This window comes from Diadema antillarum, unplaced genomic scaffold (genome assembly GCF_040938485.1).
Source record: "Diadema antillarum isolate AM-2024a unplaced genomic scaffold, OU_Dant_1.0 seq00001286_RagTag, whole genome shotgun sequence".
Lineage (NCBI taxonomy): Eukaryota > Metazoa > Echinodermata > Echinoidea > Diadematoida > Diadematidae > Diadema > Diadema antillarum.
Genome location: NW_027272065.1, coordinates 21,508 through 36,851, shown reverse-complemented (window position 1 = coordinate 36,851; position 15,344 = coordinate 21,508). Strand labels below are relative to the sequence as shown.

At 37.4% G+C, this 15,344-nt stretch overlaps 1 protein-coding gene across 2 annotated transcripts in view; it reads left to right on the top strand.

Annotated features, from left to right (window-relative positions):
• The window catches only part of LOC139707940 (serine/threonine-protein kinase NLK-like), a 104,322-nt gene extending 94,709 nt beyond the window's left edge, over positions 1-9,613 (top strand). Inside the window, exons 11-12 of one of the 2 annotated variants that reach the window (XM_071619935.1) lie at positions 1,254-1,309; positions 3,817-9,613. In XM_071619935.1, coding sequence (XP_071476036.1) covers positions 1,254-1,309; positions 3,817-3,827 — 67 coding nt within the window. In that variant the 3' untranslated portion in view covers positions 3,828-9,613. The remainder of the gene's footprint in view (positions 1-1,253; positions 1,310-3,816) is intronic. The other variant, XM_071619936.1, reaches the window with a different exon arrangement.
• The last annotated feature ends 5,731 nt before the right edge of the window (positions 9,614-15,344 follow it).

The window sequence follows — 15,344 nt, the reverse complement described above, 5'->3', positions numbered from 1 at the left end:
ATTTCTGTGCGTTTTTTTTTTTTTAATTGTGTGCTTCCCTACGTGAGCTTGATTGTGTAATGAGATTGCAGTTCTATTTAAAGTGTATTGTATAAAAGCACAATGGAAGCAACTGTCCGAAATGTGCCTTGGTCCACAGCCAAGACTCACAATTTTTTTTTCTGCTCATAGCGAATATGTGTTAACATATTGAATATGCAAGTTAGATTTCTATGTTGTGATGAATAAGACTCAACCAAATGCCAGTTTACCAGTGAAAATCAATATGCAGTAGACTCACAACACTCTTTTATGTTTTTCCATGATGTAAAATTCAAACTGTGTGCATGATGTCTTTACGCTGTTATCAACTAGCGTGAGGATGCATATATACGATGGGAGGTTTTTTTTTGTGTGAAACAACTGCTGAAATTCAAGCCTGGATGGGTTGCCGGTGCTTTTGGTCAAAGACATGATTATATATACAGGGATTGTGGTCAGGGCATTAAACACGCTTACTTTCATGCACTGCAGCTTCTTTTCAAACCACTGCATCTATTGATTTGTTTTGTGCTAGGCACTACTTGCACTTTCTTATAGTCCCATCAATGCTAAATCTTGTCGATCTGCTTTGCTCTGATATTGCTTGAAATAGTGCAATTTATAAAAGTGTTGTACTATATGAGGAAAGTGGTAACAGTGTCTCGAGGAGTTTACTGATGTGAAAATCATGATATCACTTGCAGTCTAAGCACAACTGTGTTTAACACCTGCTTTTGAGGGATATATTCACCATTCTTTCTCAATAATTTGAGTTGGTTTATGTGTGGTGCATACTTACTCCTTCATGTTTGCTTTCCATTCTCTTGTTGCATACCTCTACGTTTTATGATTTTGTTCTTTATTTTCCCCTTTTAATGATGACTGTCAAAGCCTTTCCCTCTGAAAACAAAACCAAAAACAAAAGTGACAACAGAACAGACAAAAAAAAATCAGATTGATGTCTGCCAAGTATCCAGAGAAGACTGTCCCATCATAATCTTCCCAAGTTCTAGGGAATAAAAGAAATGATTTTTGGAGATGATGAAGAAATGACAGAGGAGAGGGTGACATCAAAAATGCAAACTAAAGAAACCAAATTCTGTCATTGCAATTCATGTGAGTAACCTGAATCCATCTTTGTACGATCATTAACAAGACTAATTCTTCTCTCAAATTGACGCCCCCTCTGCCACTCCACTCTTCTATGCTCCCCCCCTGCCTGCTACATGTAGGACTGGCAAAAAGGTATTTGATGTTCCGACAGAAGCTGCTAATTTACTGATTCCAGGTTTGTCCAAAACAAAATTGTGATTTATTTTTCATATCTTTTTGTCTTACTTCTTCATCGTTCATACTTTTTCATCTCTCTATCAAGGTCATATTAATTTTTGTGCGTGCGTGTGCAATTATTCCTCATACTTGCCTGTACCACTCACTGTGATCAATGTTACATGCATGAGTAACCTCTATCACCTACCCAATGTAATTTTGATTCATTGTAATGATAATGCATCTTTTTTCCTTGGTAGATAAAGCTGAGTGTGAGAGTAATATGTTAAGATAATGTCGGAGTAATTCCCACCACATATCACTAACCAGTATTACATATCATTTGATTGCACATCATTCAGACTATAGTATGTTGATCTCATGTACAATTTGGTTATTAAGCCATATGAATGGACAAATGTCGATTTGAAATGATCATTATACATCTATTTTTACCCCATCTTTCCACTTTTTCTGCTTTTTTTTTTTTCGTGAGTAAAGATTTCTGATGTCTTTTCTCTTTACACAGTATGTAACATACTGTATACGCTATAATTTTCGCGTACATAAATTTTCGCGAATTGCCGCTGTCACACATTTTCGCGAGTGGTTAAATTCGCGATTAGGGAACCAGAGAAAATATGAAGTGGCAAAGAAAGTGTGAATTTTCAACTTACGAGCAAATAAGAATGATACTAGTTATACACCGCATGAAAAAAACTTACCAAACTCTGCGAACTAGTAAGTTAGAATTCAACATTTTTGAAGTGGTTCGGTCCATCGCGCTAGATTTCTGACGAGTGGTCCCCTTGCGATAATGGATTGGCTCTCTACAGTATTCGTAAGTAGACGTGGACGTGCGTAAACAAGCTTAGCCAGTATGGTCTGTTCGGTAAGCCGTGACACGGTATACTAGTACTGAAATGTTCGTATCATCAAGGCAAGGGATTCATTTTGGAAGGTAATATTTTCGCGTGTTGTTAATTTCGCGAATAGCTCCCGACTCGCGAAATTCGCGAAAATAAAACCCACGCGAAATATATAGCGTATACAGTATTGCATTCCAAGTTTGACGTCAAACGTACACTCATGTGAACATTTGCATGGCAACATGATGCAAAATCCTTGTTTGGAGAGGATATAAGAAAGATGCAAAATATCACAAAATTCCAGGCATACATTATTCCTCATTTGCTGTCCTTCTTGCTGTGATCAGAATATTTCAAAAATAGAGGAATTGGGAGTTGTTAGGTCAGACTCGGCTTCTCAAATGTGCATCTTTCATTGGAAAAAAAAAAAACACACAAAAAAAAACTTGTCACTGCTTTCAAGGTAATTGCACAAAAATTGTGTGAATTAACATCCAGAGTCAATGCTCCTTGAGTTTAAGGGATGGTATAGTTTTGGTTATGGACCACTTTTATTAGTTTTTTTGGGATATCTCGGTCATTTCTAATGACTTATTCATCAAATAAACTTTGAATTTCTCCTAGAGTTGTATGATCTTTTACATCTTACAAGTGATGTGATGAATATTTGTTTTGAAATGGTTGAGATATCCCAAAATTAAATAGTCCTAATAAAAGATGGGTTCCACCTTTTATTCAGACCACAACCAAAACTATACCATCCCTTTAAATATACTGGTACTTGAGAGTAAACTGTAACCACGACTTTGATACAGGGGAATGAAATCCGAATATAACACTGTACATGTGGATTGAGGGAATGCATCAATATAAGTAAACCACATCAGTGATACTTTGAGAAAAATCAGACAACATATTTGTACTGTCATCGTTGGATAAGGAGACTACTACAGTTCATGATGTGATTGGACAGAAATATGAAGAAAAGATAATAATAATACAAAGAAATGTCATATTTCATGAAAAGTACTTATTCCATCAGCTTGTTACGGACATATGTTAAAGGGTAATATTATTCCCCCTACTTTCTGAAAGAAGTAATTCAAGTTCTCTATCATTATGCTGGAAAAGTGAAAATATGTTGAGATTCCTTTATATTTCTACATATTGTTGTCCCTAATGACATCATGAACTGTAGTAGACTCCTTTTCCAATGACAGCACTGAATCTTTAAAAAAATCATAACTTTTGAATAGCTTGTCTAATTTTACTCAAACTTTCACTCATGTGCTCTACTAGTATTGCTGCTTTTACTCAATCCACATTTATAGTTGGGTTTCAATTTCCCTTATGTCACATGATGCAATCAGCACACACTCATCATATCTTTCGTCTGAGGATTTTTTTTTTTTTTTTACTTCAAATGGGGCAGAAATGAAACATGATCAACTTTGACCTGTGCAGAGTTGCCCGTCCATCACTGCATGTGTGCTGAATGAATCTTGTTGTGTGGTCTAATGCGGACACAACGTGCAGTCCTGATGAACATGGTATTGTGAATATTGCCAAAGAGTCTCTCGTTTCAGTCGCAGTAATATACCTCTCTTTCCTTTCCTTTTCCCTCTCCCTCTCTGTGCATTTTGTCTTACGTTTGCAGTTCGTCAGTAGCCAGCGCATCTGAATTACCGCCATCCCCCCAGCCATGGGACTGAGTTGGAAGGGACGAGAAAGACCCAGCAATCCGGCCAACAAGCCCCACATTCACCACTCATCCTGTCCAGAAGTATATATGTACATATATACAAACACATACACATATATATTTATTCCAAGCCTTACGTGGGACAGAGAGAGAGTGTGAGTGAGAGAGAATGGAGCCAGCAATTCATTCGGGGGAGAGAAGATTTGCCAAATTGTAGATTTTAAACAAAGAAAGCACACTCACACACACACACACGTGAAAGACGAAACAGGAAAGATCAGAGAGTTTCACGATAGCTAGTGCCTCGTACTTTTGCCCATCGTTTACGTCCAAGCCCGTGGAGGATGTTCAAGCAATATGACCACTCCCCCTTTCCCCTGTGGGTGGTTTTTCTCCATGAGGCGCTCTGCAGGGAATCACCTGGGAACTGACGAAGGCAGTGGTAGCCACCCCCGAGAAATAGCAGTGCCATCTTTTTTTTTTTCCTCTTTTTTTTTTTTTTTAAATCTCAGAGAGACAATCTTGCAGATAGACATTGTAGGAATAGTGGACTGATGTCACAACCAAAAGTGATAGACGGCACAGAATAGACGTGTTTGCCGTGAGAGAGTAGAAGCATCTCAGAGGCCGGTCCAATAGCAGAGCCGTGGTCTGTGTAGATGACACCACGAAAAGCCAGCTGTATTCACTCATCCCACATCCAACGTCCACCCCACACCTGTCGGGCTCTCTTGGCTCGATACATGCTGCAATCCCTGATGAGACGAGTGTGGACCGCGGGATGAGGCTAACAGGAAGATTTGTTTTTCTCTGCATTCGATAGTCAGTTGCTGCTTGTCAAAGATGCTGCGTATACTACATGTGGACGACCCCACAACACATGGTGTCTGCATCCACCATCGTAGATGAGATACTGGTAGCTCAACAATGGAAACAGCCTAAAACCCTTGGGCTGAGGGTAAATTTTGGTGATGCTCAGTAAAGTGGAGCAAGATTGAGACGTGTTATGTATACATCTTGCCCGCTGAACAAAGGAATTTCTGATGGCAGTGTAGAGGAGTATACAGCAATGCTCTTTTCCATGGAGTCAGTCCGCTGTATATAAGTCATTCTTTATCTGTAACTACCAGCAGTTCTGCCACACAAGTTTGTAACTTTTTCTGGTCATTTTTGACCGATATGGAAATGGCATCATCAGATTATCTTTCTTTAAAAAAAAATGACTTATTGATGTTGAATGTCACCGATGAATGTATCCAAGTTTTGCACCTTTGTTTTGCTGCAATTTACTCGTACTCAAAATGGAATAATTGAGCATCACCACTGCATTGCTAAACTTTCGTTTTGCCTCGAACGCCGAGAGTTCGAATCTTTGAAAGCACCATGTCTTCGACTTGCTGCACAGTCCTTCACTACAGATGGATAACTGCATTCGTGTGTAATTCATTTTATGTCAGATTGTAGAAATAGCTGGAGGTGATGATTCATGTGTTGTGACAGACATTACCAGCAATGTTAAACGGCAGAAGTGCAATTGGCAGAATCGGGGCCAAAACAAGTCAAAATCGTACACCCGACATAACTCTGACATGGTCAGCCAAGGACTGTGACACACTGTGCGAGTGAAACTGTTTTTGCAACATCTTTACTTTGTGTAGAGCTACTGCAACACACGACTGCAGTCTGATGTGCAGTTTAATAGAGTAGTCTAGACCCCAGGCTGCTACTCTGTGTAGGTGTATGTATGTGGATGTGTGAGTGTGTGGATGTGGCAGACCAAAGTAAGTATACATTGAAGTGTGCTTGCATAGCAGGACAGGGTGTGGCAAGAAGAAGTAAATATATATTTTTCAGTAGACCATACATGCAGGGGGGAAACTTGTAGACCGATTCTCATGGTCGGACATCCAAGTATTTAGCGGCGGCTGTAGTGAAAACAAACATATACGATCGGCATATTATTCTTCTTTTCTTCCATAATTGGCTTTGAAGTCCCATGAGACTGTTAGATATTGGCCATCTTAACATTTCTTATGAAGACACAAAAATGTTATGGACAAATTACGGTAAAGAATGGTTAATCGAGGATTGTGAATGACAACACCACACCATACTGTTGTGTAGTGTTTTGTGCTGCATGCATTCATGGCACAAGCTCCGCACATGTACTGACTGTACAGGCAAGCTGATTGTTTTCACTCCAGCCTTATCGGAAGTGACATGTAACCGACCATGAGAATAGCCAGTCTAATCAGAGTGAAGCCAGTGCTTGACTTGATGTCAAAACCACGTAGTCACCCCCCGTAAATTTTTTCAGCGAAAGCTCAGAACAATCCTTGCCAACCAAACTACAAATCCCTTATTGTCTGGGCAGATCAGAAATCAGCAACAATAAGCCAACCAGCAATATCAGGAAGGTAGAGGGCAGAAATGTCAGTAATATCTACATGAAAACAGGGAAAACTCTGACCAGTACTACCTACAATCAAGTCTTGTTGCCCTGTCTAATCACATTGCCAATTTGAGGAATTTGATTGTCCATGGTCTGACTATTTATTAGGAGACAAAATTGCCCTGCCCATCTTTCAATATTGCTTTCAATTTTTGCCCCCTCAGTATTGTATTTTTGGAGCAAACTGCTTTTTTTGTCATGAAATGAAATGCAATTTTCTATTGAATAACTGAATGGCCTGTGCATTTGTATTTAATGTTGTTATGCAAAGTTGGAGGATGTGTCTGAATGGTGTTTATGAACTCCTTTAAGTTTTGCCACAATTATGTAGACTAATCGTGCAATTTTTTATTTAACAACTATCTCAGTATGATGGAGTCTTGGTTTTTTTTTTTCTCCTTTTTTTTCTGATTTGACATTACAAGAGATATTCAGGATGTCGTTCCTGTCTCTTCTCTATGTGTCAATTTCAATTGTCACTGCTTGTCTTGAGTACGATTGAAGGAGGGTGCGGGAAAAGGTCACCGAAGATATTTGAAAATTGTCGTATATATATATATATGTATACCTCGAGAAAGAAGAAAAGAACATTTGTATGTAAATTATTGATGAAGTAATGATGTGATAGGAGAGTGAGGATGCCAGACGTGTGGAGAAGGCAATGCAGTGCGGGAAATGCAGTCTTGTGGATTAACTTATTTATATATTTCAAAGTTTGTCTGCATTCTTCGTAGCATACCAATTGTACACGTGGAATAGTGAGTGAATTATGCCTTAGAGGAGCAGTGGTTTGTCTTTTTTTTTTGGTTGCTCATGGTTCTGTCTTCAATGTCACGATAGTAGAAGCTGTATACAAAATAACTATATGCAGAGTAATTTGGCATAGAGTGTGTCTGTGGTGTGTAGTACACAATTGTTTACACCTCACAGAGAGGACACTTGTAAAATTACTGTCTGGAATCAGACTGTGTAGAAGGGGTAACCATAGCAACCTTTGAATCACTGTTGAATGACGGATGAAGAAGCATCGTGGTGTTGCTGAGGAAAAAATGTTAATTGGTTTTCATCGAACCATTCTCCTCTTTTTCCTGTCACGTGACTGGACTTATACGTGTACATTATCTCTTGAATTGTTTTATATGGAAGTAGCCATTAGCCACATTGTACATTTTTTCGTTTTTCGTTGTCGTCGTAGGAAACGGACAATGTCAGAGATGCTGCACAAGTCTTGAACCCCATTGCAAAAATAAGAGTTAACGATGAGAAATGTACAACCTGTGATATCAGTTAAAGAAAATAGATCTGCTGACGTTGTATGCGAGTCAGACACATCATAGCAATTGAATATTTACGGAAGCAAGTGGGAGTACATTACAGAGAATAGTAATAATGAAAATGTGTGTTCAAGTTCCATCATTTCATTATTCCTTTTGTTTTTTTTAAATATTATTTTCCTTTTTACTCATGCCAATTTATACCTGTGTGTAATATTTGTATGGTGTCTAGCCTCGTATGTATTGTATTCAGTGGGCCACTTGTGACTTGGTTGTCGAGGATATTTGTATCTGTGTAAAATGTTTTCAGCTTTTCCTTTTTCTTTTTCTTTTCTTTTTTGAGTCATGAAATAGAGAGTAAGGAAAAGAGAGAGAGAGTGTGTGTGTGAGTGTGATTGAGAGGGAAAAAGTTGATAAAAGTCAGAAAAAAAAATGGAGATTTTCTACAGTGTCTGCTGCTAGATAAAGTTTAGTTTAATTAGGGTATAGTAGGCATGGTAATATTTGGTGTGTGTGGTCTTTAAATCTTCATTGCATTTTGTAGAATTCTGACAATGAATATCGATTGTTTATGCTGTCGGACTACCTTTCTTTTTCTTTTTTTATGTATGTAAATGTATTGAACAGACGGTAAACATTGGACTACTCCAAGCTGAATTAAGTGTGCAGATTTTTTTTTGCATTGATGCTGTCACCTGTTATGTCATAGGTCACCATTGCAAATATAGACATAGTTACTTTGAGCTGAAAGACTTCGGGTGAAAAAAAAATGTATTAGCTCAGATGTCACACTTGCAATGAGATTGTGCTATGAGAATGACGGTCCCATGACAAGCTGTCATTTTGCAATTATTCTTGGCTATTTCTCATTGCCACCATTAATTTGTGATGAATATGGTGCTAAAATCACTATGTAGAGTACGTTTGTGATTTGTCTTTTTTGCCAGAAAATAAATGCACCTAGGTACTGTATTATTGGAACACATGTATTTATGAAAGTGTATGTACTTACAGAATGAGCATTGATTGTGTAGATATCCCTACCTGCAGATCCAAAGAACTTACTCCTCACCAGTTGCATTTTGTCACTGGAAACTGCAGTTGATACTCCACCGACTTTCACAAGCTGTTTGTATCTTTGGAAACATGGTTGGCGCTCACTTGTGAGGTGTCGCTGCCATTTTTAACGTCATCAACAATGTCAATCAGAAGAGTGTGTAGAATTCTTCTCATATAAAAGGAGTGCAGATCAGAATACTGTTATGATATTATTACGAAAATATTACAAGATATGATATTACTATACTGGGAAAGCATGCACTTTGTGATTGGGCTTGCCTGAGGCTTGGGAATGAGTATGATCAGGAAATTTTGTTATTATTTGTACAAAAGACGAAAGAACAAACCAAATAAGGCATATGCCCTCAGCATTACAAGTACATCACAGTATAGATGCATTCATGAAAAGACATAGGCAAAGAGGAGGAGGGGGAATTAAAAAAAAAAAATGCAGACAAGATAAATTGAGGCGGTTCTTCTCCAGAGCCCTCTCTTTCATCGCAAATAACAAACTTTCCGGTAAACCCCCGGAGTCTGGGCAAAAGTCTGCTGACAGCAAAATTGGAGGCAGAAGAAACTGGGCATGCACTGTTCTGTTTTCTTTGGTTTTGCTGAAGATGTATGCCAAAAGGAGCATACTGGTGATATGAACAAACAAAACAAAACAAAACAAAAAAAGATTGAAAATTACCTCCATCACAACCATTTGTGTCTGTGGCGGTGAAATAAATACCACTCCTCCTTCCTCCCTCTCTAAAGAATTCTCTTCTTTCCAAACGGCTTTCTTGCACACACCAGTCTTTTCAGAGATTGTTGAATGCAACTGGATAATGCTGCTGTCCATCTTTCTTGTTTTCCAGATCTCATCATTGTTTGCCATGATTTATCCCTATGACTCATTAATTGTCCTCGAAGAAAACTCATTTCAGGTGCCTTTTGTGTGTGATATAACCAACAACAGGATTTGGGGGGGGGGGGGTGGGATTTATTGTGATTGTATTTCTGTTCAAGGGATAATCCAATGGTGGTGTACATGTAATAACTTATGACTGACCAAGACATTACACTATGTACTATAAAACCAATGCCATGTTTTGAAATGGGAGAAGGCGATATAGAGTGCCAAGATGATGTCATCAGAAACTTGTTACCATGGTTACTGGTTCCAAACTGCTAGATTGGTGGTGTTAGGTGTGCCTGGCTTTCCTTCAGTGACAGTTCTGGTTATGGTGCTTTCTCCCAGACAGCCTCTACACGTATCATGAACACCAGATGCCCCACAGGCAGACAGTAGTTTGAAATGGGTATCCATGGCGATAAGTCAGAGTGACGCTATCTATCTCCACCACCAGGCCAGCCCTCCTTATTGCCTTTGTAACTGAGAGGGTGCCAGAGCTTGTTGCCTAGGTAGATTAGTCTTGTCTTCAGAAGTATTTGTTGCAGAACTGATCATTGCTTTAGAACACATTTTGTGTCTGTGCTTCAAATATTTGTCAACAATACAGCAAGCAATTCCCTTTTTACCCCAGTTCTATTTGCCATGAACATTTGTGTGTTTCATCGTGATTTTTATCACAGTTGCCATCTAGTTAAAAGGTACTGTATAGTTTCAAAATATGGGATTATCTCTCTATCAAAGACAGCCACATTACCTGGTTATCAAAAGGTATATGTTGGACTACTCTTTACATAGTATTAATTGAGGTATTCCAGCAAGTTTGAAAACATACAGTACCTTTGATGAATAAACGACAGCATAATTTATGACATATAAAGAAGAGAATTGCTTGTGATACAAGATGCAATTGTAATAACTGTAGGAACAAAAATGCTCAAACATTCCATGATGTTATGATGAACATGACACGTAAAGTTCACAAGTGTCAATGACATAGTTCTGTTGAAATGCAAATCATGTGAAAAAAAAAAACAGGAAGAAAACCTACCCACAAAATTTCAAATGACTATGAAGTGCTAACTAGTTCGAAGTTGCAGAGTAAACTATATATAATATGTGGGATTATTTATGTAGTAAATTACATTTTGTATAAAAACAATCAAATGAAAAATGATTCAACCTTGACCTTACCAAATGATTTTAAGTTGGCTCTTCTAAAATGTGCTGTATTATTTTTTTTTTCTTTGCAATCAAGTCCCATAATCTTGTTTGGTTTGTTGTTATTTTTTTATTTATGTGAACACATTGTTAACTGCAGTAGTTTATTTACAATATCCATCTCACATCATCTTTAATGGAAGAGCCTAATTCCTTTAGTGGAAGCTTCTATCGAGAATCTCACATCACAGCTCATGAGCACTTTGAACGAGCCATTTCAGCGCAAGAAGCCAAATTCTTTACTTTGGGCAATTGAATGAGAGGAAACTGGCAGTCTGATTATACTGGACCATTTCGATGAGCTGGCTGACTGGCAGTGATTGGTATCCTCATTCCCTTAGCGATGTTCTGTTTGGTTTTTGCAATTATGTCTCATGAGTCAAGTTCTGTGGTAGATTTCACTTCATGTTAATACTCTCATGTGGATTGACTATTTATTATCATCACTGTACTGTAGCTGTTGGATATTGTATAGTTTTTTGAACTACATGTCTTGAATAGTGAGAGGATGTCTTGACTGCAATTTTTTTTTGTAATATATATTATATTGTTTACAATGCATTTTTCTTTCTTTGTTTTTAAAACTGAACAACTTTCTTGTAATAAATGGTGCAAGAGAACAAGAACTGATTGGCGTGTCTCACCTTATGTTGTTGTAACCAACGATGAATAATCATGTATGTAAATGTAGTGTAGTTGTAGTTTATTTTGCTATGGATAAGCACTAAAAGTTTTTGCTGTCTTTAGTTTCACATATATAATTATAATGGGTATGTTCTTGCACGAAATCTGTCTTTGAAGGGCAATATGACAAGTTAGTGTAGGAGCTTAGTAAAGAAGTAGGCAACATGGAGGATGAGAGGACAATAATCAATCATAAGATAATAATGATGTAGCTTTGTTTCTGCAGTGGTAGCACCAAGGAATATTGCATTATTATCCACATCTTTGAAAGATTGATAGTTTGTGTCATCAACTTATTTTAGATGTCCATAATTTGTTTTGTTGTTTATTATCACACATCTATCATTGACATTTTGGAATATTTATCCATATGTTTTGATTCTATTCAATTCAAACATTATATTAATATTTTGAATAGAATATACACTGCAATGATTGAAAGCAGACATGTATTTTATTTGAATACAGTAATACACAAAAAGCAAGAATAACAGTACCCCGGTATGTTCACATTTATAATCAACTGGAAACAGACACACACACTTACATATTCTGTGAAAAAAATGGAGGGGCCTAAAAGACTACATGCTTGTAATGTGTGGGTCCCTTGGAGAGAAAGAAAAAGAAATGTTGAAAAGCATAACTACAAAGAATGCGGGAGAAAAAGAGAACAAAATTGAAAGAAAGGGAAATTGCAAAAGGCAGAAGAAACAGAAGTAGAAAGACAGAAATACTACTAGGATTAGGTGTGAATGGTTTGGTGGTGTGAATAGAATGCTAACCGCGCGGGGGAGGGGGTTCATAAAGCTGTTCTTAAAGTTACGAACAACTTCTGAGCGACTGGTGATCAGTTCTGATGTGCTATACTTATCAGAATTTCAATAATACAACACAAGAACTGATCACCAGTCGCTCGTGGGTAGTTCGTAACTTTAAGGACAGCTTTATGAAACACCCCTGGTGTGAATTGGAGGCTGATGGTGGTCGGGTGCGATTTTGGGAAAAGTGAGGAAAGGAGGATTAGAAGCTATACTAGAACATCAAAATTGTAGGAAGGAGTATAGTAGGGGATGAACTCGGTTTCTAGTCGTTTGAATGTTTAAATCACGGAGGAAATTTAATGAAAGAATATGAAGTTTATGATACTCGATCATGAATTGTTGAATGGTGTGATCATATGAATAAACTGAAAGAGAGCATACATTTTTAGTATCCGGTTTGTGAGTTACATTATGCGTGGGTGTTTGAACAGTAAATGTTTCGCTATGTAATTGTAAGTGAGCAATAGCACTAGCGGTAAAGTAATCACTAAAACATACAGTGGTATTCATGAGACAGAATTTCCACAACTTTCCTGCCCTGCAATGCCTGATGGGGTGGGGTGGTTTGGTATCCCTATATGGACAGTAAGATGGGCCCTTTGGCTCAATGCCCCCATCCCCTCGTGCAGGTACTTTGCACCAACAAGACATTATTTTTTTTCAAACTTCAAATACTATGACAGAATTTTTAAAATAATCATTGCCACATCATTTCAACACAAGAATATAAGTTTGGGTTTTTCTCTTTCATTCCATGAATGGAAATTCATTGAAGGTTGTGGACACACCAATTTGAATGCAAACCCAAATTTTGGCGTATTTCGTTTGAAGGGATCAATTTTGATTTAAAACAAAAAAAAGAGGGATATTCGGAGCTCTGCCCTTGACAGGAGCCATAAAAAGACGTCGAGAAAACAGTAAATAAATTTCATCGGACGTGCAAAACAAGGGATTCATCAGAAATGACATCGTGGTCATCATGAGCAAGGTGTTGTGCTCAAGACGGGCTCAGCAAACTCTGTTAATTCGATTAGATGATTATAGCACTCTCAAATCGCCCTACATCGCAAAAAAAAAGAAACTCGACTCAAATTTCATGAATTTGAATTCTCGAATCATTTAAACGGTTTTGCTCTTTGTAAGTTTGTTTTCAAATAATATCTTCCTTCTTATTTTTTCTTCTTGCAAAGTCGCTTTTAATAAAAAGTGCTAACGACGAATCGTTACATTTTGATGCGTCCATTAAAATTTGTAAAATGTGTAGGTGAATAAAGCAGTTATACTTTTTTTTTGTATACTGTATTCCTTTTCCGTTGATCAAAATTTGAAGTTTTGTTGCTTTATCTCTACATCTCTTTCAATTTCAAGAAAATGTTGGCTGACATTTTTGTTTTATTCCACACCAATATAGCACCAATGCCATTATTGTCCCATTTGTCAATAATTACCTATACTTTTCTGCTGATTATACGTTGTGGAGTAAGAAATTATAGTGTTTGTTTTGTCTAGTATTCGAAACAATTATTTTGGGCGTTTACCATGCAGTCAAACAATTTTGTTTGACGTCACCGTCCGCCTTCCTCCATTTCCCCATTTCACCATTTTCGTGTCCTTTCATCAAACGCCTCGCCCCACCCCATTAGAACCACACAAAGGTCTGGCTTTACAGCATGATAAAGGGATCCCTGCGTCAAATATGATTATATCATGTAAATTACAAAGTATGTAGGATTTAAAAAAAAACGGAAATGAATATCAAACAGTTAATGAGCAATCAATTTGTGAAAGCATAAAAAAACCCACAAAACAAACAGAAAATCCTGCGGGGAGTGCAGACCTCCGCCAAGAAGCTTGTTTCCACCCAAACAACATAAAAGTCCGAGATCCAGACAGTGATCTGGATCACTCCCAAAATGCAGGCCCATACGTCTGTTCCTTGGTCATTGTCAACTTTTCCTGACAATTTATTTCAAATCCCTTCACAACTTTTTGAGTTATTTTGCAAACAGACAAATAAACCAAATCGGGCAAAATCATAACCTCCTTGTTGGTAGAGATAATAAACAAACGAACATGAGATAAAGTAATGACATATCTAACTAGAAAGCTTTTGCAATGGGTGTAATATTGTGTCAAAATAGAGATTGGTATTGTCATAATTATACGTTTCTTGAATGTCTGCAATGAAGAGTTTGCTTATATGGGTATTTAGAACAATGCTTGAAATATAGTTTGCCTGCAGCATATTGTTATACTGAGAGGGAAGATTTATTTCAAGGTTAAGATGATTTTTTTTAATGTCTGAAATGGGCAATCTACACTATCCCTTTCATCATTTTTTTTATTAGTGAATGATTCATTATGTTATTCCGTGTATTTCAAATTTGAAATGGAGAACAAATTAACAAACAAACAAACAAGATGATTATTGTTTGACACATGGTGTCACCGCAAATCTTTCTTCCTCATTTACTTCACCATGTGAACCTTCAAACAACACATAAGATGATTATTATGTGTAATTGGCAATCAAAAAAAAAAAATGGCATACAGAGTATTTTTAGGTAGCAAACATTTTGGTCACGAGGTTGACAACTTATGGTGGGGAGAAAGGCATTCAGGGAATAATGTGTGAGAAAGGTTGTTATGGAGGCACCGATTTTACGGGTATGTGAATGTATTAAGAAAGCAGGAAACCATAGAACGTTCTGTAGCTCCACAATGAAACAGCCAATCAGTCAAAAATCACAGCAGTTTGAACGCCCTCTGTGGTCCAGCAAAAGAGATTGACTTCGCCAGATACAAGCACAGAACTCTACACACAGTGTGTAGAGTTCTGTGGATACAAGTGCAAGCATTGGAATTTGGCTTCTAATCCTGCCTTTTTGATCTCAATGGCCCTCGCGATTTTTGATCGGTCAAGTTCAATATAAAAATATTTTGCCCATCATGTATTCCAAACAGATTGGTCCCCTCGATTACAACTATAACAAATCGAAAACATAATCTCACGTATTTCTTCAAACAGACATCACTCTAGATATTTTTTTCCTCCGCTGATTTCGATTTTTGAACTT